This window comes from Hippopotamus amphibius, unplaced genomic scaffold (assembly GCF_030028045.1).
Source record: "Hippopotamus amphibius kiboko isolate mHipAmp2 unplaced genomic scaffold, mHipAmp2.hap2 H_1, whole genome shotgun sequence".
Classification (NCBI taxonomy): Eukaryota; Metazoa; Chordata; class Mammalia; order Artiodactyla; family Hippopotamidae; genus Hippopotamus; species Hippopotamus amphibius.
This window is the reverse complement of record NW_026648280.1, coordinates 623,145-649,650: the sequence shown is the minus strand read 5'-3', so window position 1 is coordinate 649,650 and position 26,506 is coordinate 623,145. Positions and strand designations below refer to the sequence as shown.

Below are 26,506 nucleotides of genomic sequence, written 5' to 3'. Positions count from 1 at the left end.
GACAGCTACCCGGGCAGGCGCGGTGCGACCTGGGGCGGAGGCGAAGGACGCCGTGCAGGTCCGGACGGGCCCTCCCCTCGCCGCCCGCGCTCCTTTCGGCGCCGCCGCGACGCCGGCCGGGACTCCGTTTCCCAGAGGGCGGCGCGGAGGGAGGACACGCCCACTTCCGGCGGCGGCGCGCGGCCCGGCTGCCGGCGGCTCGGGGGGTCCCGGGCTCGGCCGGGCGGGGCCCGCTGGGTGCCCGCGTTCCCGGGGGTGACATGCGGGGCGCGGGGGCCCACGGGCTGGGGTCGCCGCGGCGGCGAAGCGCCCCCCGCACAGAGCCCGGGGCGGGCCGAGGCCGGGCCGCGGGGCCCCCGGTGGCCTTGGCCCTCGCTGCCCGGGGAAGGCCGCGCGCACGGAGTGGCCTCACGCCCAGGGGCCGGCGGGGCGCGGCGGCTGCGGGGCCTGAGAGTGGAGGTGAGGGGGTCTGGGGTCTGGGGTCTGGGGTCTGGGGCAGGCGGGCTCCCGGGCCCAGGTGCTGGTGCCCGGTGTCCCTGGGCTCCAGAGCTGGCAGACGGGGGCATCTAGAGGCTCGGGAATTAGAGTAAAACCCGAGAGCGTCAGTCAGCGGTCCAGGCTCCAGGCTGGGCTCCCAGAGAGAAGCAGCCCCTCCCCGCCGTGGCAGCCCCTAGTAGAGTAGTGACTGTATCCCCGCCGCTCCTTCACAGCTGGCCCCATCCTCTCATGCCCGAGCCTTTGAAGCTCCACTTATGAAATCCCTTTCTCATTTACGGCTGTCGTTTAGGACTTAGCAGGAAGGGAGCGTGGTGTAGACCTGGCCTCCAGCTACTTCTCTCTCTTCCCCCAGCTCTGCCTTCTAGAGACAGGGCCCTTGTCCAGGAGAGGAGGCACAAGCAGCAGGCGGCAGGGACAGGAATTGCACAGCAAGCCACATCCCAGGTGAGCTGTTATTTCCTCTCTTCTCTCTGAAATGCAAGCTTGCTCTTCAGGACTTAATAATGTTTATTTTCTTTTAAAAGTTTTCAGTCTAAGAGAGCTGTCGGGAGAGCTGGTTCCCATTTCCTCACATTCTGGTGAGTGATGGGCTACAGGGACAGCCCAGGGCCTCCCTCCCTGCTTCCTGTTCATCCTATTCAGTGTTCGTTCTTCATTGAAAAAACAATTCAGCCCCTCCCTGTGCAGCTTTTCTCAGAGGGACCCTGACCGTTGGGAAAGGTACCCCTTAGCGCAAACAGACAGCCCCTTGTGTTGTATCTGGTGTGTCTGGTATTCTCTTTGTGAAGCCCCTGGAGAGACAAATGGCTAAGCCCCTGCTCCCAAGGAGCTCACAGCCTCTGGGTGGAAAGTCATGGAAGCATACAAGGTTCTGAGTGTGAGTTGTAGGACCAGGTACTTTGAGAGTGGGCGGGAGGAACTCTTGGCTCCCAGCTGCCTGTTGGGGAAGGGTAGGGAGGTGATCTCTTTTTCTTTCTTTTTTTTTTTAAATAAATTTATGTATTTATTTATTTATATATTTTATTGGCTGTGTTGGGTCTTTGTTGCTGCACACGGGCTTTCTCTAGTTGTGGCTTTCTCTTTTGTTGCAGTGCACGGGCTCCTCATTGTGGTGGCCTCTCTTGTTGCGAAGCATGGGCTCTAGGTGCATGGGCTTCAGTAGTTGTGGCACACAGTCTCAGTAGTTGTGGTGCACACACTTAGTTGCTCTGCGACATGTGGTATTTTCCTGGGGCAGGATCGAACCTGTGTCCCCTGCATTGGCAGGCAGATTCTTACCCACTGCACCACCTAGGAAGTCTGGGAGGTGATTTCTGAGCCCCGTGCTTTGAAGGAAGAGAAGATGTTTGGCAGACAGAAGAGGAAGGGGCAGCCTTGGTGCAATATGAAAGGCTGTCTTCTGTCAGCTGTGTCTCCTAAATATGCGATGGCCAGCTCATAAATGGATGAGCCAGGTTCCAGTTGCCTGGCTTTAGTGTGGCTGCAGAGATTACTAGTGACCTCCATCCACGTCACCAAAGGCAGTGCTCACTTTTTCGTCTTTCTTGCCTGTTGTTGGCACTTGACTACCGTTGGCACCTGAAATAGTACAGGGCTTGGCAGGCTTTCACTTTCACTGTAAAGGGCCAGGTGGTAAATATTTCAGGCTGTGCAGGCTGTGAGGTCTCTGCTGCAGCTCCTCCCCTCTGCCTTCCAGAGCTAAAGCAGCCACAGACAGTATGTAAGTGATTCGGGGTGGGGGGGGGGGGTTCCAGTAAAACTTTATTTACAAAAACAGGTAACTGCCACCCCCTGAAAGAGCCCATCTGGGCCTCCCACCTTCCTGACTTCTCAGCTTTCACTGCTGATTCTTCCTCATCCTCCTGACCTACAGCTGTCGCTGTGCCTCTGGGATCTGGGCTTGGCTCTCTCTTCTCTGTCTGCACGCCTTCCCTTCGGGAGGTCAGCATGTTCTTGTCTGCACAGACCAGCCACGCGCTGGCTTCTCCCAGTCCACCCTTCCAGCCCAAACCTCTCCTCTGTCTCCAGGCCTCGTGTCCAACTCCACTCCTCCACGTGGATGTTGTATAGGTAACCCAAACCTAACACGTCCAGACCCGGATTCCTGGCGTTCCCCCATAAACCAGCCCCTCCCACAGTTGTCTCCATCTCTGTGCACTTTCATGCTCTCAGTTACTCGGGCCAAAAAATCCGGTGTTATTCTTATCTCTTCTCTTGCCTTCACTGCCCATAATTGGTCCATTTGCCTTCACTGCCCATAATTGGTCCTGTCAGCACAATTTTCACATTGTACCCAGAATCTGACAATTACCACGCACTTACCACCACCACCACCTCGGTCCTCACTTCTTACTGTTGGCCCTTGACTCTGGTTCTGTGGCCTCCTGCTTCTACTCATGCCTCCCTTGGTCGATTCCCAACACAGCAGCCAGAGGAGTCTGTTCTCTCCCTCTCTGCCCAAATGCTCCAGTGGCTTCCCTGAATGCAGGCCAGACCCTTAATGGGACTGACAGGGCCCCGCATGACCCTGGCCCTGGGCCTCTGCCGTGTGCTACCACACTTCCCTGTCACTCACTTGCTTTCTCAGAAGTTGTCTCTCATTTTCCTGATCACCCTGTCTACAGTTTCACCCAGATTTCTCATCCCTCTTCCCTGCTTTACTTTTTAAGACTTAGCACTTTTCAACATACTATGTACTTTAATTTATCTGGTTTCCTCTTGTCTGATTCTCTTACCACAAAGTACACTTGACACAGGCAGGGAGTTCAGATAGTTTTGCCCTAGTGCCTGATAGAAAAATCTGTGGTGGGTGAATGTGTGAACGTAGTCTTAACGTTCTCTTGGAGAACTTTAAATGTTCACTATTTGATATACCATTACAATAATAATTTTTATACCTGAAAATGTGCATTATCTCTGGTTATTTTCTGTGAGTATATTCCCAGAAGTTTTTCTTACCTTGTTCATTAAAGTTTACCGAACTTACATGAAAGCAAAACAGTTTAAAATTATACGTGGATAGGGGCTTCCCTGGTGGTGCAGTGGTTAAGAATCCACCTGCCAATGCAGGGGACACGCTTTCAAGCCCTGGTCCAGGAAGATCCCACATGCCTTGGAGCAACTAAGCCCGTGTGCCACAACTACTGAGCTCATGTGCTGTAACTACTGAAGCCCGCATGCCTAGAGTCTGTGCTCTGCAATGAGAGAAGCCACTGCAGTGAGAATCCCTCGAACCACAACGAAGAGTATCCCGTTTGCCAAAACTAGAGAAAGCCCACGCACAGCAATAAAGACCCAACGCAGCCAATAATAAATGAATGAATAAATAAATAAATAAATAAAAAATAATAAAATAAATCTTAAAAATTATGTGTAGATGGAATAACAATGGGGCCTCAAAAGCTAGAATTCTAGCTTTTACTTTTTTACTTTAAAAAATAAACTTTGCCCCCTCAAAAAAAATTATTACCAACTTTTCATTTGTGTACTTTAAGAATTAACTGAATTGAATTGAACCAATAAAACCCTCTTTAATGCATTTTTTTCCTGTAAAATACTTTTTTTTTTAACTGTATTTTTTTTTGTTGGCTTTTTGTTGGTTTTTTGTTTTGTTTATTTGTTTGGCTGCGCTGGGTCTTAGTTGCAGTGTGTGGGATGTTTAGTTGTGGCATTCGGGATCTAGTTCCCCAAGCAGGGATGGAACCCAGGCCTCCTGCATTGGGAGCACAGAGTCATAACCGCTGGACCACCAGAGAAGTCCCTCCTATAAAATACTGTTTACTCATTTTTTCCTGTAAAATGTTAACACAGAGTATTTTTCCGTAAGGATAAGATTGCTTTTTGGTTTTTGTTTGTTTTTAAAGTCTATCTTATCTTTATTATGATTGAGAGTAAAGCACCAGATCAAATTCTTATATCAGTGCAGATTCCGTACCAGTATGTTTTCTCTCTGGTGTAGTGTGACCCCGTGAAACCCATTTGGAAATCTACATGTCTGCGTGGTGGCAGCAGGAATAAGACCTACAAATTCTTGCTGTGTCCTCACATGGTAGAAGGGGCTGGGGAGGTCTCTGTGGCCTCATCTATAAGGACCCTAATCCCATTCATGAGAATGGGGCTCCCAGAGGCCCCCACCTCCAAATACCATCACATGGGGCGTTAGGATCCAATATATGAATTTAGGGGGGACACAAACATTCAGACAAAGAACCTACAAAAGTCACTGATTCTGTATATAAGGAGCAGTCTGTCAGCTGGAAACATGTCTTAAGGGGATATGCACATACTATTCCTGTGGGGTCCCTTTGGAATATGGGGTTAGAGAGGTGGGGAAGGGGATGTTTCCTATTAAGAAGAAAAACCAAACCAAAAAAACCCAGTTGCCAAGTATGAGAAAATATTTGAACTTGTATTCTTCTCTGTAAGGGCCCCCAAATTCCAGTTTTACCAATGACAAAGAAGTAACAAATGCCAGAAAAATAGGCAACATTTTCTCTGGCTCCAATAGACTTAAAAAGTTACTGTAAAAATGCCATAAAGATACTGTAAAGATACTTAAAAAGATACTGTAATTTGTTTAAAATTTACATACTACATATAATGTATATATTTTATTTCACTTAGCAAGGAATATCTGAAAACTATTTTAATATCTAAAAAAAATAAGTGCAAGACTTCCCAGCCAAGGAGCAGGCAGTTAGAGCTGTAAGATTGGAATCTGCAAAAAAACCTATCATTTATTTATTTATTTACTTATTTATTTAGGCATGCATGCTGCAGCAGGTCTTAGTTGCAACATATGAGATCTAGTTCCCTAACCAGGGATGGAACCTGGGCCCCCTGCAGTGGGAGTACAGAGTCTCACCCACTGGACCACCAGGGAGGTCCCTAACACCCATCTTTTAGAATTGTGTCAGAAAAGAGGCAGAAAAAGTAGCCTCTGAGCATGTATGTCTTTGAATGCAATTGAAAATATTTGCCAGAAAAACATATTTGCATTGAAATGTTTTGTTTTTAAACCACTTTATTGAGGCAAGATTGACACATAGAAAGCGGCTTGTTTTTAATATGTACAAGTTGATGAGTTTGAGGATAAATATACACTCATGAAACCAGCACCACCATCAAGGCATAAACTTATCCATCAGCTCCCAAAGTTTCCTCCCGTCCCTCTTTAGTATTCTTACTTTTTTAGCAGTAAAAGCGCTTAGCATAAGATCTATTCTCTTCGCCGACTTTAAGAATACAGTGCAGGGAATTCCCTGGAGGTCCACTGGTTAGAACTCTACGCTTTCCCTGCTGAGGGCCTGGGTTCAATCCCTGGTCAGGGTAATAAGATCCCACAAGCCCAGGGGCATGGCCAAAAAAGAAAAAAAGAGTACAGTCAGTATTGTTAGCTGTAGGCACTGTGCTATACATTGGACCTCCAGAACTTACGCATCCTGCATTCTGAAAATTTGTACTCTTTGACCATCAATCACCTCCCTGTTTCCTCTCCCTGGCCCCTGGAAGCCACCATGCTGCTCTCTGTTCCTGACAGTTGGACTGTTTTAGGTTCCACATGTAGATGAGATCGATCATGCAGTGTTTGTCCTTCTGTGTCTGGCTTACCTCACTTAGCACATGCATCGAAATGTTCAGGTTTTCGATTGCCACTGCTGTCTTGCGCAGTTTTCAAAACTTGAAGGCATTTAAGGAACCGCTAGTGCCAAATGCAGGTCAGTAACAGGTCCCAGAACGAGAGCGGAGCCTGCCTGGCGAGGTGAGCACTCCTGCCAGTCACCCAGCCAGCAAATCCCTCTGTCTGCCTTCACGGCCCTGCTGAGAGCTGGCCTCTGCTTGAGCAGGGCTCTGCTCAGGGCTGACTTGGCAGTTCCCGGCTGTTTCCCTACAGGTAGTACCGGGTGGCTTACAGGGCCTTGGCCTCTCCCACTTAGGGGAGCCCTGCGTTGAGACTTTACCTTCCCCACACAAAGCAAAATGCTGCTCACAGAACCCTCTGACTCGTCTTTACACGGTTCACTTAAACACGTCTTCAGAGCTGGTGTGAGTTGGAGAACGTGTAATAGTATGTTATTCAACAGACACCAGACCTCCAGTGGGCTTCTGCTTCTGGCAGAGTGATGGCAGCCTTTAAAGGGAAAGGTTGAGCCGTTGGGTCAGTGTCACCACAGGGAATGTTCATTTGGCATTTACAAGGCACCTCATGTTCTGAGCGCCGTGCGAGCGCCGTCTGGTTTAACCCACGTCACAGTCTGTGAGGTTGGTTTTGTTGATGTTTCCCTTTTAAACACGGGGAACTGAGACACAGGGTTAAGTAACTAGCCGAGGTTTCAAAGCCGGTGAGAAGACAGAGACCTGGATTCAGCCTTCGGGGGAGTTGGATTTTTTTGCTTCTACGCTTTGGAAATCCCAAGGCTGCCAGTCATTTGAATCTGCCTTCTATCAGCCACAGATTCTGGGATCAGAGTTTGAATTGAATAAATGTTTGAAATACCTTAGGATGTGTCAGGATTGTACACTGAAATCATAAAAATATGCCACATAACGTTCCACCAGCAGTGCACGAGCCTCAGGCCCAGCTGTAAACGGGCTTGCGATGCCTCCTTGGTACTTGCCTGCTTCTCTGAGGTGACATCTTTATTTTTTGTTAATCAAGATATAGTTGATGTATCATATAAGTTACAGGTGTACAACACAGTGATTCACAATTTTTAAAGGTTATACTCTGTTTATAGCTGTTATAGAATGTTGGCTGTATTCCCTTTTTCCCTGTGTTGTACAATACACCTTGATTCTCAAACGCATCTTATCAATTAAAAGCTTTATTGTATTTTTCATTCTTACTATACATTCATCTTTATTTTAGAAAGAAAGCATTCCGTTAGTTTTAAATGAGCATTCAACCCATAGTGAACCCTAAAAGTAAATAGAAATCCTTAGAACCCAGTTTGGGATTTAGTCACGTGAGGTTCTCCTCCAGGTTTATTTCTCCATTCTTTTTCTTTTTTCCTCCTGGGAGAAAAAAAGATTTATTATTTCTTGCAGGAAGTGAGGAGGACGCTGGGAGCTTTCCCAAAGCAGTCTCTCCTGTTTCCCCATTCTCGTGCTGATGCAGACACGTGCCTGTCCCCCTGGTGAAAAATGCCCTGATACCTCTTGTGCATGCAACAGCTGAGCCGCCGTTATGTACTGTTTCAAATGGATGTCATATTTTTCTCTCAGGTGTACCTCCTTTCACCTGCACAGAATCGCAAGTTCTCCAGGGGTAGGGGCGCTCTCTCTATTTTTATCTTTTCTCTGGAATTTATGACATAATGAGGCCAGCTGTCCAATAATTAACTGGATTTCCAGGTCACAGGATGTTATTCCTCACGTGTATAATCCCCTATATAAAATGAAAAGGAGGCAATTCTTAGACCCCTATGTTAGTTTGCAACAGCTGCCTTAACCACACCACAGGCTGGGCAGCATAAGCAAGCATTCAGTTTTCACTGTTCTAAGGGCCAGAAGTTTAAGACCGAGGGGTTGGCAGAGTTGGTTTCCCCCGAGGCCTCGCTCCTTGACTTGCAGACGGCCACCCTCTCGGTGTGTCCTCACGTGATCCTCCTGCTGGGCTCACCCACCTGTGGTTCCTTCCTCCTTTTAGAAGAAAGCCGGTCAGATTGGATGAGGGCCCAACCGTATGACTTCACTTAACTTTTAATCATCTCTTTGAAGGCCCCACTTCCAACTACAGTCACATCTGGGCGTCTGGGGGCACAAGCACTGGCCGAGCAAGAACATGATTCTGTCATTTCAGAGCTTGGTGACATTTGGGGATGTGGCTGTGGAGTTCTGCCCAGAAGAGTGGGCGTGGCTGGACTCTGCTCAGAGGAGTCTGTACAGGAGTGTGATGCTGGAGAACTACAGGAGCCTGGCCTCTCTGGGTGAGGGTCCCTCCCCCTCAATAACCTTGCCCTGCTGCACCCCCCCATCACCTCGCCCTGCCGTACCCCTCCTTCCTCATCACCTCACCCTGCTGCACCCCCCTCCTCATCACCTCGCCCCGCCGCACCCCTTGTCCTTCAGGCCAGGGACAGACCGGCAGCATGACCACGTGTGTTTCTTCTTACCTGCCTAGGACTTTGTGTTTCTAAGCCCGATATGATCTCCTCATTGGAGCAGAGGAAGGAGCCCTGGGCCTTGAAGAGAGAGTTTACACGAGGCCGGTGCCCAGGTAAGCACAGGAGACCAGGTGGCGTGAGGCTGTGGCAGTCACAGGGCCGTGCCCTCAGATACCTGGGGTCATCAGCAGACCCTTCTGAGCCTGTGGCCTGGAGGAAAGATCGAGGCCCAGGCTTTGCAAGTTTTCCTTCTCCCGATCTCGTTCTTTTCTCCGCCTCTGCTCCCCTCCCCCCACAGGTAACTGTCTTCTCCCTGGATCTCATGTTTCCTAGCACCTCCCTCTGCGACCCTTTCTCATTCAGATTTACAGTCATCTCTGTCTGTTTAAAATCTACAGCTGATTCTCATGCATTTTTTTTTAATTTATTATTTTTTGGGGGGGTACACCAAGTTCAATCATCTGTTTTTATACACATATCCCCGTATTCCCTCCCTCCCTTGACTCCCCCCCACCCTCCCTCGAGTCCCTCCCACCCTCCCTGTCCCAGTCCTCTAAGGCATCTTCCATCCTTGTGTTGAACTCCCTTTGTTATACAACAACTTCCCACTGACTATCTATTTTACAGTTGGTAGTATATATGTGTTTGTGCTGCTCTCTCGCTTCGTCTCAGCTTCCCCTTCACCCCCCGCCCCCCCCAAACCTCGAGTTCTCCAGTCCATTCTCTTCATCTGCGTCCTTGTTCTTGTCTCGTCACTGAGTTCATCAGTACCATTTTTAGATTCCGTATATGTGAGTTAGCATACAATATTTGTCTTTCTCTTTCTGACTTACTTCACTCTGTATGACAGACTCTAGTTCTATCCACCTCATTACATACAGCTCCATCTCATCCCTTTTTATAGCTGAGTAATATTCCATTGTATATATATGCCACATCTTCTGTATCCATTCATTTGTTGATGGGCATTTAGGTTGCTTCCATGTCCTGGCTATTGTAAATAGTGCTGCAATAAACATTATGGTACATGTTTCTTTTGGGATTATGGTTTTCTTTGGGTATATGCCCAGGAGTGGGATTACTGGATCATTTGGTAGTTCTATTTGTAGTTTTTGAAGGAACCTCCAAACTGTTTTCCATAGTGGCTGTACCAACTTACATTCCCACCAACAGTGCAGGAGAGTTCCCTTTTCTCCACACCCTCTCCAACATTTGTTGTTTCCAGATTTTGTGATGATGGCCATTCTGACTGGTGTGAGGTGATACCTCATTGTGGCTTTGACTTGCCTTTCTCTGATGATGAGTGATGTTGAGCATCTTTTCATGTGTTTGTTGGCCATCTGTATGTCTTCTTTGGAGAAATGTCTATTTAGGTCTTCCGCCCATTTGCGGATTGGGTTATTTGCTTTTTTAGTATTAAGCTGCAGGAGCTGCTTGTATATTTTGGAGGTTAATCCTTTGTCCATTGTTTCAAGGCAACTATTTTTTCCCATTCTGAGGGTTGCCTTCTAGTCTTGTTTATGGTTTCTTTTGCTGTGCAAAAGCTTTTAAGTTTCATGAGGTCCCATTTGTTTATTCTTGATTTTATTTCCATGATTCTAGGAGGTGGGTCCGAAAGGATCTTGCTTTGATGGATGTCATAGAGTGTCCTGCCTATGTTTTCCTCTAGGAGTTTTATAGTGTCTGGCCTTCCATGTAGGTCTTTAATCCATCTTGAGTTTATTTTTGTGTATGGTGTTAGGAAGTGTTCTAATTTCATTCTTTTACATGTAGCTGTGCAATTTTCCCAGCACCACTTATTGAAGAGGCTTTATTTTTTCCATTGTATATTCGTGCCTCCTTTGTCAAAGATAAGGTGCCCATATGTGTTTGGGCTTACTTCTGAGTTCTCTATTCTATTGCATTGATCTTCCTTTCTATTTTTGTGCCAGTACCATACTGTCTTGATCACTATGGCCTTGTAGTATAGTTTGAAGTCAGGAAGTCTGATTCCACCAACTCCATTTTTCCTTCTCAAGATTGCTTTGGCTATTCGGGGTCTTTTGTGGTTCCATACAAATCATAAGATTTCTTGCTCTAGTTCTGTGAAAAATGCCATTGGTCATTTGCTCCGGATTGCATTGAATCTGTACATTGCTTTGGGTAGTACAGTCATTTTCACCATGTTGATTCTTCCAATCCAGGAACATGGTATGTCCCTCCATCTGTTTGTGTCATCTTTGATTTCTCTCATCAATGTCTTGAAGTTTTCTGCATACACATCTTTTGCCTCCTTAGGCAGGTTTATTCCTAGGTATTTTATTCTCTTTGTTGCAGTGGTGAATGGGAGAGTTTCCTTAATTTCTCTTTCTGCTCTTCCATTGTTAGTGTATAGGAATGCAAGAGATTTCTGTGCATTAATTTTGTATCCTGCTACTTTACTAAACTCATCAATTAGGGCTAGCAGTTTTCTGGTAGAGTCTTTAGGGTTTTCTATATATAATATCATGTCATCTGCAGAGAGTGACAATTTTACTTCTTCTTTTCCAATTTGTATTCCTTTTATTTCTTTTTCTTCTCTGATTGCTGTGGCTAAAACTTCCAAAACTATGTTGAATAATAATGGTGAGAGTGGACACCCTTGTCTTGTTCCTGTTCTTAGAGGGAATTCTTTCAGTTTTTCCCCATTGAGGACGATATTGGGTTGTGGTTTCTCATATATGGCTTTTATTATTTTGAGGTAATTTCCTTCTATGCCCATTTTCTGGAGAGCTCTTATAATAAATGGATGTTGAACTTTGTCAAAAGCTTTTTCTGCATCTATTGAGATGATCATATGGTTTTTATCCTTCAATTTGTTGATATGATGTATCACGTTGATTGATTTGCGTATATTGAAGAATCCTTGCATCCCAGGGATAAACCCCACTTGAACATGGTGTATGATTTATTTTTTTAATATTTATTTATTTATTTATGTATTCATTCATTCATTGGCTGTGTTGGGTTTTCCTTGCAGGCTGTGTTTCCCACACAGGCTTTCTCTAGTTGCGGCAAGCGGGGGCTACTCTGCATTGTGGTGCATGGGCTTCTCATTGCTGTGGCTTCTCTTCTTGTGGAGCACAGGCTCTAGGCACATGGGCTTCAGTAGTTGCGGGACACAGGCTCAATAGTTGTGGCGCACAGGCTTAGATGCTCCTCAGCATGTGGGATCTTCCCGGAGCAGGGATCAAACCCATGTCCCCTGCATTGGCAGGTGGATTCTCAGCCACTGTGCCACCTAGGAAGTCCCTATGATTTTTTTAATGTGCTGTTGGATTCTGTTAGCTAGTATTTTGTTGAGGATTTTTGCATCTATATTCATCAGTGATATTGGTCTGTAATTTTCTTTTTTTGTGACATCTTTGCCTGGTTTTGGTATCAGGGTGATGGTGGCCTCGTAGAATGAGTTTGGGAGTGTTCCGCCTTCTGCAATATTTTGGAAGAGTTTGAGAAGGATAGGTGTTAGCTCTTCTCTAAATGTTTGATAGAATTCACCCGTGAATCCATCTGGTCCTGGGCTTTTGTGTGTTGGGAGATTTTTAATCACAGCCTCAATTTCCATACTTGTGATTGGTCTGTTCATAGTTTCTATTTCTTCCTGGTTCAGTCTTGGAAGATTGTATTTTTCTAAGAATTTATCCATTTCTTCCAGGTTATCCAATTTGTTGGCATATAGTTGTTTGTAGTAGTCTCTCATGATCTTTTGTATTTCTGAGGTGTCCGTTGTTACTTCTCCTTTTTCATTTCTAATTCTGTTGATTTGCATCTTTTCCCTTTTTTTCTTGATGAGTCTGGCTAATGGTTTATCAATTTTGTTAATCTTCTCAAAGAACCAACTTTTAGTTTTATGAATTTTTGCTATGGCTTCCTTCCTTTCTTTTTCATTTATTTCTGCTCCGATCTTAATGGTTTCTTTCCTTCTGCTCACTTTGGGGTTTCTTTGCTCTTCTTTTTCTAATTGTTTTAGGTGTAAGGTTAGGTTGTTTATTCGATCATTTTCTTGTTTCTTAAGGTAGGACTGTATTGCTGTAAACTTCCCTCTTAGAACTGCTTTTGCTGCATCCCATAGGTTTTGGGTTGTTGTGTTTTCATTATCGTTTGTTTCTAGATAATTTTTGATTTCCTCTTTGATTTCTTTAGTGATTTCTTGGTTGTTTAATAGTGAATTGTTTAGCCTCCATGTGTTTGTATTTTTTGCAGTTTTTTTCCTGTAATTGATATCTAGTCTCATGGCGTTGTGGTCTGAGAAGATGCTTGATATGATTTCAGTTTTCTTGAATTTGCTGAGGTTTGATTTGTGACCCTAGATGTGATCTATCCTGGAAAATGTTCCGTGTGCACTTGAGAAGAAAGTGTAGTCTGTCGTTTTTGGATGGAATGTCCTATAAATATCAATTAAGTCGAGATGGTCTAATGTGTCATTTAAAGCTTGTGTGTCTTTATTTATTTTCTTTTTGGACGATCTGTCCATTGATGTAAGTGGGGTGTTCAAGTCTCCCACTATTATTGTGTTACTGTCGATGTCCCCTTTTATAGCTGTTAGCATTTGCCTTATGTATTGAGGTGCTCCTATGTTGGGGGCATAGATATTTACCATTGTGATATGTTCTTCTTGAATGGATCCCTTGATCATTATGTAATGTCCTTCCTTGTCTCTTAATAGTCTTTATTTTCAAGTCTAATTTGTCTGATATGAGTATTGCTACTCCAGCTTTCTTTTGACTTCCATTTGCATGGAATATCTTTTTCCATCCCTTTACTTTCAGTCTATATGTATCCCTTGGTCTGAAGTGGGTTTCTTGTAGGCAGCATATAGAAGGGTCTTGTTTTTGTATCCATTCAGCCAGTCTGTGTCTTTTGGTTGGAGCATTTAATCCATTTACATTTAAAGTGATTATTGACATGTGTGTTCCAGTTACCATTTTGTTAATTGTTTTGGGTTTGTATTTGTAGGTGTTTTCCTTTTCTTGTGTTTCCTACTTAGAGAAGTTCCTTTAGCACTTGTTGTAAGGCTGGTTTGGTGGTGCTGCATTCTCTTAACTTTTGCTTGTCTGGAAAGCTTTTGATTTCTCCCTCAAATCTGAATGAGATTCTTGCTGGGTAGAGTATTCTTGGCTGTAGGTTTCTCTCTTTCAGGACTTTCAGTATATCCTGCCATTCCCTTCTGGCCTGCAGAGTTTCTGTAGAAAGGTCAGCTGTTATCCTGATGGGTTTTCCCTTATATGTTATTTGTTGCTTTTCTCTTGCTGCTTTTAATATTTTTTCTTTGTGTTTAATTGTCGTTAGTTTGATTAATATGTGCCTTGGTGTATTTCTCCTTGGGTTTATTCTGTATGGGACTCTCTGTGCTTCTTGCACTTGGTTAATTATTTCCTTTCCCATGTTGGGGAAGTTTTCCACTATGACCTCTTCAAATATTTTCTCAGACCCTTTCTTTTTTTCTTCTTCTTCTGGGATGCCTATAATTCGAATGTTGGTACGTTTAATGTTATCACTGAGGTCTCTGAGAATGTCTTCTATTCTTTTTTCTTTTTCCTGCTCTGTGGCATTTATTTCCCCCATCCTATCTTCCAACTCACTTATTCGTTCTTCTGCCTCAGTCATTCTGCTGGTTATAGCATCTAGAGTATTTTTAATTTCGTTTATTTTGTTATCCATTGCTGTTTGTTTTTCTGAGTTCTTATGAACTGTTTCTTGTACTTTCTCTATTTTGTTATCAAGATTTTGTATCATTTTTACTATCATTACTCTGAATTCTTTTTCAGGCATTTTTCCTATTTCCTCCTCATTTATTTGGTCTTGTGGGTTTTTCTCCTGCTCCTTTGCCTGCATGGTATTTCTTTGTTTCCTCATGGTTGTCCAGACTTTTGGGGTTGCTTGTCCTGGCAATAGAGGTGTTTATAGAAGACTGTCCAAGCCTCAGACTAATGGCCAAGTGTTGGGTTAAACAAATACTAAGTCTAGGAAACACATATATGTATAAGACACACAATTACTGAATCCATTAGGACATAAGGCTCTGGAAAGACCTGACAGAACCCCAGTATGCTATCAGATATTCAAAGAGAAACCCAACAGAAATTGACAACTGAAACAGAACAAATCAGAGGCAAAAGCAAACAAACAAATAACACCTGACACATACAAACACAAATCCAGGGAGATTTTGTAAGCTAGAATCAAATATAGAAAAGAGCTAGAGTACCACCAGACAGAATGGAGATTCTCAGAATGAAATTAGACAATTGTACTAAGAACTAAGATAAAGACAAAAACCTAATATTAAATACCAAGGCGGTGCATCATCTGGAGAATAGAGCAAGGAGTCTGAGCAGATCAATAGTGTTGCTTATAAGTATGTTAAGATAAAATAAACTAAGAATGGATGGAAGAAAGGGGAACAGAAGAGCGTAGTGTGTTTGGAAATATGGAAATAAAAAGAAAGGAATAGAAATGTATAAAAGATAGGGATGAAAGGAAAGTATGAGAGATATATTGTCCGTACTACCAAAAACTTAGCTAGAAATAGAAGTATATAAAAAGGCAAAAAAATAAAAATAGAATAAAAAATAGCATTAAAAAAATTGTTATAAAACTTGTAGATCCCTTAGGACTAAGATCATAATTAATAAAGGAAAAAGAAAAAAAGAAAAAAAAAACCAGAACTGATCCCAGAATGGACCAGTTCAATAGGATTGATACTAATATTTCTGTTTCTACAGAGTCTCAGCTGTAAGTGTCCTTCTACTCGCCTTAGGTTTTTTTTCATTATTCTATGACCAGCAGAGCTTCCTTTATTGTTGGTCTGTAAGCATTGGTGTGTGGGGAGGGAGAGGGTACAATAGCGGCTCCTTTACCAGGGAGTGAGTGAGCAGTGGCACACTGTTGTCTCAGTCGGGCTTGGAGGTGCCTGTTGCAGAGGGATGCCGGTGGCTCAGGTGTAAACAGAAAGTCTCAGAGTTGAGCCTCTCTCGGGTTTTTTTGTTTTTTTTTTCTCTCGGCAACCTCCCTGCTACAGGCGTTCCAAGGGGTTTTAATCTAGCCCCGCCCAAGTGCCTGAGGGTACTTGTTATCCCTGAGCACCTTAAGTGGCCCACAGGGTGTCTCTCCACTGCCTGTTGCAGAGGTGCCGAAAGAGAGAGACAGAGGCTACGCCTGCAGCTCCTCCCCCCGTCCGCGAGCCTGCAGCATCCAGCCGCCATCATGGCCGGGCAGCTCTCAGCGGCAGGCACTCCTCGTGCGGACCTCTTCCCCCCCGTCCTCTCTGTCCATCACCTTACTGGCAACAATGTTTCTCACCCTGGACCGGCTCTCCGGTTCCCACGCTCCCACTCCCGGACCCTCTGTTCAGTTGTGAATCGCCGTCTCAGTCCGGGAATGCGGAGCTGTGGTGCAGACCCTCCGTATGTTTCTCACTCCCTCCCATCTGCCACAGCTCTGCCGTTTCACCCTCTTTGAGCCGTCGTAGATGCCTCCCTACCGGTTATGTCGGGCTCCTTGCGGTCCTTTCTGGTGTCCGAGGTCATCTGCTGGTGTTCAGCTGGTTCTCTGTGGGAATTATTTCATCCTTCGGTGCATTCCCAATGCATCTGTGGAGAGGGATGCATTCCACGTCCTTCTACTTCACCGCCATCTTTTTTCCCTTCTCATGCATTTTTTACTATCTTATTTCTCTTTGCTGAAATGATTTTCATTTACAGACTTTTTTTAACTGATCTTTACTGTGTGTCAGCTTGGAGTGAGCCCACCAGGTGCTGGTTGGGAAGGTGAGCCCAAGCCATTAGAGAACTGACCATTCCATAGGGGCAGTAAAACATTTCTGTACACATAAGTGCGGTAGAAAGTGCTGTCCTGTGTGTGATAAGTGTAAATAGGGATTTAAGAGGAATAAAAAAGTCGTTCCTGGTTTCAAGCCAGGGAAACAAGGCACGACAGTAGAGCCTTGAGCAGAAATGGGAAAACGAGAAGAAAGGTCGGTGGGTCAACAGAGGACTTGTGTTGGGCCATGATGGGTCTGGGGTCCAGGTGGACTTCCCCATGCAGACAGGCTGCACGCAGGTGGGCGATTGGCTCTGAGAAGGAAAGGGCAGTGATTCTGATTGGATGGAATGTTCTTGCAGATGTTGTGGTGACATTTATACCACTTGGGAGGACAGAGATTTCAACCACAGTGTTACTTCTGGGACAGCAAGTTAATTGAGTAAGACAAGGAATAAGAATTGCAGATGTCTTTTGGAGGTTCCTATGATAGGAAGTGACTACCGTGTTTCTAAAGAATTGAGTCTTATAAGACCTCTTTATTTAAACCATACTTCGGAGGAAAAGTTTGTATCGACAGGACAGTTACAGGGTGCGACGACTCACACAGGTCATCATGTGGCCCAGGAGAACTGCAATGGTGTTTTGGGGGAAAGTTTTCTTTTTATCCTTGTACTAGATCACATTCTCTGAGCTAGTTTTCTGAGACACAGCTGTTTGTTGATTCTTCCTCTCTTGCTGAGACTTGAATTGATTTTGAAGACTTACACTTAAAACCAGGATCTGAATGTTGTTTAGATATCATTGTAATGAAAAGGAGACATTATTTTTAAAAAAAGAGCTAGAGAAGAAATTTCTGCTACATAAGGTGGAGAAAGAGTCCAAGCGAGACTTCCTTAGTAGTGCTGAGATGAGGATCATGTAGCATCTCCTCCTGTAGCCTCTGCCACTCTATCTGTTTCGACCATGTTAAGCTCTCTCATCCCCTGCACTTCGATCTCTTTTTCCAATCTCCTGCCAAAACCATAATGTACACTGCTTGCTCAACACTTAGGTGCAAAAACTCACATTGTGTCCTTTAGGGTTAAAGCCACACAGATTTGGGAATGGAAGGCCAGCTGGTTGTATAAAACAGCTTTCGAAACAGTATGCTTTTTTTGAGGATCTTTTTCCATCTGATTACATTTTGAAAGATTTCTTATACTAATATGTAATCAAAGAGATACCTTCTTAAAAATATCTTTTAGACTCAGATGCTTTGCCAAAGACCAAGGAGTTATCTTCAAAGAAGAACTTCTGTGAAGAAAAGTCACCCCAGGAGGTGCTGATGGAGAGGCTCACAAACGGCAGCCCGCAGCGCTCCATCCTCGGGGAAGACCGGTGTTACGATGCTCTGTTTGAGAGGCAGCCGGTGAGTCAGGATGTGAACGGAGGGGTGACACACGTTTACAGATAACATGCAGGAGTTAGCATTTGCGAGATTTCCAGTAGGCCCTTCACGAGAGGCAATGGCAGTGATTCCCAGTAGCTTCCTTGTTCAGTCAGACACGGTGGGCAGAAGACCCAGTATCCTTCACAAAGAAACCCTTCTTAGGACAGGGATCTTGTCCACACTAAGTGTGGAAGGAGCTTCCGTTTGAACCCTGGGCTGCTTGTAGACAGTGTCCCCCCAGAAGAAAGGGTACCTGCAGTCTTGATACACGCAAGGCAGGAACATTGGGTTGTAAACAAATCTGTTTAAATCAGAAGTGTTCAACATGTAATGAATGTGAGAAAACTTTGAGCAGAATCTCAACCCTTCCTTTCCATCAGAGATTTCATATGAGAAAAAAAACGCTCTGCAGACTTAAGTGAACAAACTGTGTTGAATGTCAGGAAGCCTCCAGCGAGCTGTAGAAAATCCATACTGTGTGTGCGTTCATTCTCCTCCGCAAAACAGCGGATTCTCCACGGCAGAACCACTTTCCACTGTTTTTCTTTCTTTTTGCCCCCAAACATACCCCACATAACTAGCTCAGTCATCATGTGACGGGATCACTCAACCTAGCGAGAATTCGTGGTGCAGAGCGCCTCCCACAGAGCGTGGACACAGCCCACCCCAGAGCCATTGTGGGTTCAGAGCATGGCTTAATGAAGAAATGTGTTTGTACCATTTCAGGGCTTGGTGGCCATCACAAACCAGCAGCCAGAACCAGCCAGGAAAGGTCTCTGTAAGAACGTGGTGTGGGAGGACCATGACCTCAGGGCAGTAGGTAAGGACATTCCTCTCCCAAACCCGATCTTCAGGAGCCTCCGTTTTCATTCCTTAGTTTTGAACTGTGCTTGGAAGGGTGATGGGGGAGGGGAGAGGTATCTCCTGAAGCGTTGGGTTGGATTCCTAAGAGTGTGACGTCTGTGGAGGTGAAAGTAGCATCCTTGTCATCCTTGAAGCTCCATCTTCAGTGCCGTTCAGGCTCTCTTCACTTTTCTTCCTGGCTCTTCCTGTAGTAAAACAATCTTCTTTCAAAGCCAGGGAACCAGTTGTCCATTTAAGAATGCCAGGGGTGTGACCGAACCCTGTCTTTTCCTATGTGCAGGACGCCGTGTGTCTGAGCCAGGCCTGGTCTCTTTGCTGGACCTCGGGAAGGAGCCCTGGATGGTGAAGGGAGAGCTGGCGAGAGGCCCGTCCCCAGGTAAGCACGGGAGGCCTGGGGTGGAGACACCACTTCAGGTCAGAGTGTGGCTCTCACCAGAGAGGCCGAGTCCTCTCTACCCTACGGAGAAAAACTCAGCACGTCCTTCTTCAGGTCTGGAAGGAAGACTGAGATCCGGGCTTTCAAAGTTACACTCTTCCCTCCCCCTCCCCCTTCTGTTGGATGGTAGCTCCTCCCTGTAGCACTGCCCCTGTTCTTGGCTGCTCAGACATGGATCTGCCACTTGGTTCCTTAAGTGATCTCTTCCTGACCCCGAGGTTCTCTGGAGCTGTCTTCCAAAGGTCTAAAGGTCTAATCTCCATGGTCAAATGGCCACTCACTTCATGCTGCATCAATTCCTGAAAGAACCACAGATTGAAGGAGGGGGCTGCTGTGCTTGGCCCTGGCAGGCAGTTGGGGAAAGAGGGAATTTATGCCTCTGTCCTCAGCCATCAAACAGTTACTGTCATGGAGGGGGTGACACACGTGCATGGATGACCTGCATGGATCAGAGCTCGTGAAGTTCCCAACACAGCCTTACAGAGGCAGAGGAGAGGGTTCCCCGCGGATACACGAGGAAGGATAGAAACCTCTTTAGAAAATAATGGTTTTTAGAACATGTAATCCTGTCACCTGTCTGGGAAAAGAATAGAAAATCATGACCTGGCATCATAATATGTTAACAAGGCAACATAGGCCCTTCAAGCCCTGATAAACACGTGTGTGTTTCATGTGGTAGAAATAGAGTGTGCGTTCCGGCCTGCATGCTGATGTTTTCACATAGATTACTTCACATTCCTTTGTGTTGAAAATATCCTTACCATAGGCACCTTTATGTTGTTGAAGACTGAAGATTTGGGGGATTGGTGTATCCCTGGAAATGAATGTCTGCTGGGCTCTGAGAGTTTTCTGTTCTGGTGACTGTAGCAGTGACCAGATGACTAGATGTAGGGGTCTAATTGCATCATCACAGCATTGGGTGGTTTGGTGAACATGTTTTGCTTATTATTTGGTGAAAGGTTCTAGCCTAAGATGATTTTTTTATTATGAAAATGAAGTTGAATACTTTCCCAACTTTCTGTTATTCTCTTTATCCTTTTGTAAAATGTCCCTCATTTATATCCATTTCTCTACTTGTGCCTTAAATGTTTTCCTAACAGTCCTAGTGATTTTTTTTATATAAACATTAATTTTTTAATGTATTGTCTCAAACTATTTTTCACATATGGTAGTAAGAGTTTTTGTTTTAATTAGAGTTTTTAAAATTGTGATGCATAAAATTTAAAAAAGTTTTATATGGTCTAATATATTACTGCTTTTATGATGTCTCCTTCTCTCTCTATCCTTAGAAACTAGACAGAAACTTCATTTTTTAAGTGGTCATCTAGTGTTATGTGGAAATACCATAATTTATTTAGTTAATTTACTGTTGAGGACATTTGAACATTTAGGTCTTTTCCAGTTTTTAGCTGTAATAAACAGTGGTCCAGTTTGTTCATATCTCTTTGCATGAATAAAGGATGCATGTTTTTTAAGTTTTGTGGACATAATATCATGTTCTAATACCATTGGTAAACAGTGTATGAGAATACCTGTTTCCAGACATCTTCACCAATAGTGAGTATTACAGGTTTTTTAAATATTTTCCAAGCTGTTGGGTGAAAATTCCAAGTTTTGTTGAATTTTTATTTTGTAGACTACTTGTGGTGTTGGGAGTACATGTGTTTACATCCATTTAGGGTTTATATTCTGTTAATGGTGCCCGCATTCTGCTGGGTCATATTTCCTTGCCTTTATGTAGCATGAATGTAAATCGTGTTTTGTAAATGTGATATTCTTTTCCCCAGCTTCCTGTGGCTTGAAAGGTTGCACGTGGTGGTTCTCGCTACCCAGTATTTTAGGTTGTATGGTATCTTCATTTATAGAAGCTTTAACTTTGACTTGTTTCACTCATGTTTTTTTCTTTCTGTTAATGGTTGTATTATTACACCCACACAACAGATTTGTTTGGTTTTGTTTCTGTTGCTTATTTAATTCTTCCTTGTTTCTTTCCATGAACACATCATCAAGTCTTCCTGTCCATGAACACAGGATGTCTTTCCATTTATCTAGGTCTTCTTAATTTTATTAAGCAATCTTTTGTAGTTTTCAGTGTACAGTCTTATACCTTTTTAGGTACAACTTTATTCCTCTGTAATTTATTCTTTCAATGCTATTTTTCATGGAATTATCTGCCTAATTTCCTTTTCAGATTGTTCGTTCCTAGTATATGGAAATAGAGTTGAGTTTTGCGTGTTGATCTTGTATTCTGCAGTTTTGAGGAATTGATGTATTAGCTCTAATACTTCGCTTGTGGATTCTTTAGGGTTTTCTATATATGGGATCCTATCATCTGCAAATACAGTTTTATTTTTTCCTTTCTGATTTGGATGCCTTTTATTTCTGTTCCTAATTGCTCTGGCTGGAACTTTCCAGGCATCTTTGTCTTGTCACTGACCCAAGAAGGAAAGCTTTCAGTGTTTAGATGTCATTTTAAAAAATACTTTATTTTCCCTTTTTTAAGATCATCTTTTTCCTACCATCTGACTCTCCGCATCATCTCTCTGCCCAACACCACTTTCACCTCTGCTTGTTTATGTGATATGATGCTACTTGCACAAATTTAAAAACAGTTTCTCCAGAGTCAGAAATTACATTGCAACACCCTCTCCAGTAATGGCCAGAGAAGAAGTGAGGATTTTGTCAGGCTTGTGGAAGCAAGCAGGTCCATATAAAAATGATTTTTATGTAACTGCTGAGCTTCAACCATTAGTTGGCAGCATAGGTTCTGTTGAAATTAGTAAATAAGGTACTGTTGGCTAAAACACCACTTCTGGTTACAGTGGAGTGACTGGGCTTTCAGGCCTCCTAATGAATGTTGTAGAATACACTGATTTTGTGTTTGGCATGCTTCTTGGAGCAACATTTGTGACACAATGACAGCCCTGGCATTGAAGCTGCATAGCCAGGGGTGAGTGAGGGTGAAGGGAATGAGTGTCACAGACTGTATTTTAGGTGATGAGATTGCAGAACATTTTTCAGACTCCTTACGCTCCTAACACATAACCGATGCTGCATGTATTTAGCATTTTTTCTCTTCACCTCCCCCACCCCATTCCTGTCAGTGCATTCTGGGATCGTCTTACATACATTGTAGACTGCACGTTCCACAGGTTTTAGAGGTGCATGGTTTATGTGGTTTAAAATTAGGGTTTAATTCACCAATTAGTAAGTTTCTTTACAGCTTTCCTTTTAGTAGATCCCTTTTTTCCCAGCCTGTGATAAAGGAAGTGTTTGTTTTTTATTTATTTTTTTGATATCTTTTAGGCCAGCAGTCTATACATGAGACCCAGGAGTTATTTCCAAAGCAGGATTCATTTGCTGAAGTGGTAACGGACAGAACTTCAGACACTCACCTGGAGTGTTCCACCCTCAGAGGAAACTGGGATTCCCAGGGTCTGTTTGAGAGGAAGCTGGCGGGTCAGGAGACGCAATTCGGGCAGGAGGCAGTCACTCACAAGAAAATCCTCTCTACGGAAAGAGAGTGTCCGTATAACAGATCTGGAAGATGGTTCCACTTGGACGTTGCAGAAGAGAGAGTTCACTGCCGTGATTCTGTTAAGAAAACTTTCCCCCCGCATTCAGTGGTAATAAAACATGCAGGAATCTATGCAGGGAAAAAACTTTTCAAATGTAACGAATGTAAGAAAACCTTCACCCAGAGCTCATCCCTCACCGTCCATCAGAGAATTCACACTGGGGAGAAGCCCTATAAGTGTAAGGAATGTGGAAAGGCCTTCAGCGACGGCTCGTCCTTTGCCCGCCATCAGAGGTGTCACACGGGCAAGAAGCCCTATGAGTGTGTGGAATGTGGGAAAGCCTTCATACAGAACACATCCCTCATCCGTCACTGGAGGTATTATCACACTGGGGAGAAACCCTTTGACTGCATCGACTGTGGGAAAGCCTTCAGTGATCACATCGGACTCAATCAGCACCGGAGAATTCATACTGGAGAAAAGCCCTACAAATGTGATGTGTGTGACAAATCCTTTAGGTATGGCTCATCCCTGACTGTGCACCAAAGGATTCACACTGGAGAGAAACCATACGAATGTGACGTGTGTAGAAAAGCCTTCAGCCATCATGCCTCACTCACTCAGCACCAAAGGGTGCATTCTGGAGAGAAGCCTTTTAAATGTAAGGAATGTGGGAAGGCCTTTAGGCAGAACATACACCTTGCTAGTCACCTGAGGATTCATACTGGAGAGAAACCCTTCGAATGTGGAGAGTGCGGTAAGTCCTTCAGCATCAGTTCACAGCTGGCCACCCATCAGAGAATTCATACTGGAGAGAAGCCCTATGCGTGTAAGGTTTGCAGCAAAGCTTTCACCCAGAAGGCTCACCTGGCACAGCATCAGAAAACTCACACGGGAGAGAAACCCTATGAGTGTAAGGAGTGTGGGAAGGCCTTCAGCCAGACTACACACCTTATTCAACACCAGAGAGTTCACACTGGAGAGAAACCCTATAAGTGCGTGGAATGTGGGAAGGCCTTTGGCGACAACTCCTCCTGCACTCAGCACCAGAGGCTTCACACTGGCCAGCGGCCCTATGAATGTATAGAATGTGGGAAGGCATTCAAGACAAAATCATCCCTCATCTGTCACCGCAGAAGTCACACTGGGGAGAAACCTTATGAGTGTACCGCATGCGGCAAAGCTTTCAGTCATCGGCAGTCCCTTAGCGTCCATCAGAGGATTCATTCTGGAAAGAAACCGTATGAATGCAAGGAATGCAGGAAAACCTTCATCCAAATCGGACACCTCAATCAGCACAAACGGGTGCACACGGGAGAGAGACCCCATAACCACAAGAGAAGCAGAAAAGTCTTCAGGCAGAGCACGCACTTTGCACATCAGAGAATCCACACTGGAGAGTCATCCGCACGCCCCTCTTTACCTCCCACGTCAAGTCCTGTGGATCTGTTACCCAAGTTTCTCTGGAATCCACCCTCACTCCCATCACTGTAGTCCCAAGACGTCATTGTTCAGATAGACTACTCTAGCAGTTTACAAACTCTCTCTGTTCTTTCTGTACTGTTCTGTTTTTGTCCTGTCCAAGTTTGTTCTTCACGTTGCAGTTAGGATGATTTTTAAGTGAAAATGGAACTCATTATTTACTTTTCATGTAAACACTTCTGTTGAGACCCTTCAAAGTGGTTAACGCATAAGACTTCTGTAGCACAGTGGCTGGTCCACATTAAGCGTTCAGTAGTGTTAGCTCTTTAAAAACATTATTTTTGGACATTGAAAAGTTACCATAGGCAACTCTGACCGAAAATGACGCATAGACTGAAGCCGAGAGGAGCCGGGTTTTATTAGATCAGGAACAGGCGTTTCAGGATAGTCAGTGAGGCTTTGCCTCTGTTGGTTTAAAATTTCGTTCCATAATGTTGAGTTAGTATTGTAGCTTTTCATTTACCTGCATAAAGTGTAAGGTGCTGTGGCCTTGTTGGTGAGAAAATTATGACAGTCTTAGAAACTGTGTAGAGAACGTGGATGAGCAGGCCACCTGGAAGAAAAGAACTGAAATGATCAGAGGAAAAGACAAGGTTTATATGCATTGAGTTTAAACTTCTGACATGTTACTCAAGAATTAGAAAGTCTGGCAAGATTTGATCATTTACGGTCACCTGGGCTTATGCATGAATTCCATTAAACTTTCAAGGAACCGCTAACTTTGAGGCAAAGTAATCTGGGCTGTGATTCACTGCCAGAGTCTCACTGACTGTCGTTGTACAACCATGATCTGATTTTTAAAAAATATTTTAATGGAGGAACAAGTGAAAAGAATAATAATTTACGACAACATGAAATTATATGAAATTTAGATTTCATTGTCCGTAAATAAAGTCTTATTGGCTCACAGCCATGCTCGTTTGTTTACATACTGCCTAGGGCTGCTTTCACTCTACCAAGCAGAGCTGAGTAGCTGCAAAGAAACACCATTGCCTGCAAAACCTCAAATATTTACCGTCTCTCCTTGTGCAAAGAAGGCTTGCCGACTTGCTCCAGTACAGAGAAAAATACACAAAAGGTTCTAATTATTTCTATGAGGATAATACTCTCCCATCAGAAATAAGAAAAACTATAAAGCAATTTATGAATAGAGGTGAAAGGATGTTATTAAACTATTGAACATTAGGAAATATCAATAAAAAGAGAAACACTTTTCTAGATGAAGTAATACTGTTAAAATGTTTGTAAATTGTCACTCATAGCAGAGTCCCAGGAGGGTATGTTTGCTCTGACAGTTTTAGTTGAAAACAACACAAGGAAGGATGATTTGTCAAACATAGCAGGACTTTAAAAAATGTTTTGGTGGGACTTCCCTGGCAGTCCAGTGGTTAGGACTCTATGCTTCCACTGCAGGGGGCGTGGGTTCCATCCCTGGTGGGGGGACTAAGATCTCACATGCTGTTTGGCGCAGCCAGAAAAAAAAATTGTTGAAAAACTGTTTTAGTATATAAAAAGACTAGTGTTTCATTATTGGGGAAATGATGTTTTAACAATTGGTTATCCATTCTCCAAAAAGAGGAGCATACCTAGAACTTACAGAGAAATATAATACAGTTGTACTTAGCGGCTGTAATTATGAAATAATATGTTAGAGGCAAACAGAGAAGGGAGGAAGGCTTTACTGAGTAGGACGTGGAGCCCTGGAAGACATGAAGAGGGTAAGCTGACCTGTACAAGGATTTAAACTTCAGCACGGTGAAAGGTGCCAAAAACATGGAAGAAACCACCTGCAGAAAATACACACAATGCATATGAAAAAAATGTGTCATTTAAGAACAAAGTGCTACGACGTATACAAAGCAGTTGGGGAACCAGGCAGTGTACACCAACAGGTATGTCACAGTTGAGGAATCTGAATGAAGGAAACTTCTTAGGTTCTTAACCTCATTGCTCAGAAAGTTACAGACTTAAAACGAATCTTCTTGACGCTCAGATGGTTTGAAATCTAAGCTGTGGCTACTATCCTGTGCCAGTTACCAGTGTGGGAGAACAGGAGGCCATTCACCATGACCAGTGCAGGTCTGTCTTCTCCCGCTTGGGCTGACCCGTCCACGTTATAAAACGTGCATTCCTTTTCAAACAGTAAGTCTAGATCCAGGAGTTTCATCCCGCTGGAATAAACATGCAGGTTTATTGCAAAATCGTTTTAATTACGACAAATAGGATTTGTGTCCTGCCAAGCAGATTGTATTGAATAATCAAAATGTAATCAGTATGGTCCAGTTTGTAGGAGGAAGTTAAGCTCTGCCTGTGCTCCTGTGGAGTATTGTCCATCCACAGTATATTAAACGAAGTATGTGATCTGCAGAACTTTATGTGTAAAACAATCTTG

General features: G+C 44.1%; 1 protein-coding gene across 2 annotated transcripts; it reads left to right on the top strand.

Annotated features, from left to right (window-relative positions):
* Nucleotides 1-25,041, top strand: ZFP28 (ZFP28 zinc finger protein). 2 transcript variants are annotated; one of them, XM_057719559.1, is made up of 9 exons: nucleotides 445-459; nucleotides 851-942; nucleotides 1,023-1,076; nucleotides 8,300-8,426; nucleotides 8,621-8,716; nucleotides 17,630-17,793; nucleotides 18,541-18,634; nucleotides 18,959-19,054; nucleotides 22,421-25,041. In XM_057719559.1, the coding sequence occupies exons 4-9, from the start codon at nucleotides 8,393-8,395 to the stop codon at nucleotides 24,124-24,126; spliced, it is 2,190 nt and encodes a 729-aa protein (XP_057575542.1). In that variant the 5' UTR covers nucleotides 445-459; nucleotides 851-942; nucleotides 1,023-1,076; nucleotides 8,300-8,392; the 3' UTR covers nucleotides 24,127-25,041. The 2 variants fall into 2 exon arrangements, with proteins under 2 accessions (XP_057575541.1, XP_057575542.1); XM_057719558.1 differs by lacking the exon at nucleotides 1,023-1,076 and having other exon boundaries at nucleotides 1-459.
* The last annotated feature ends 1,465 nt before the right edge of the window (nucleotides 25,042-26,506 follow it).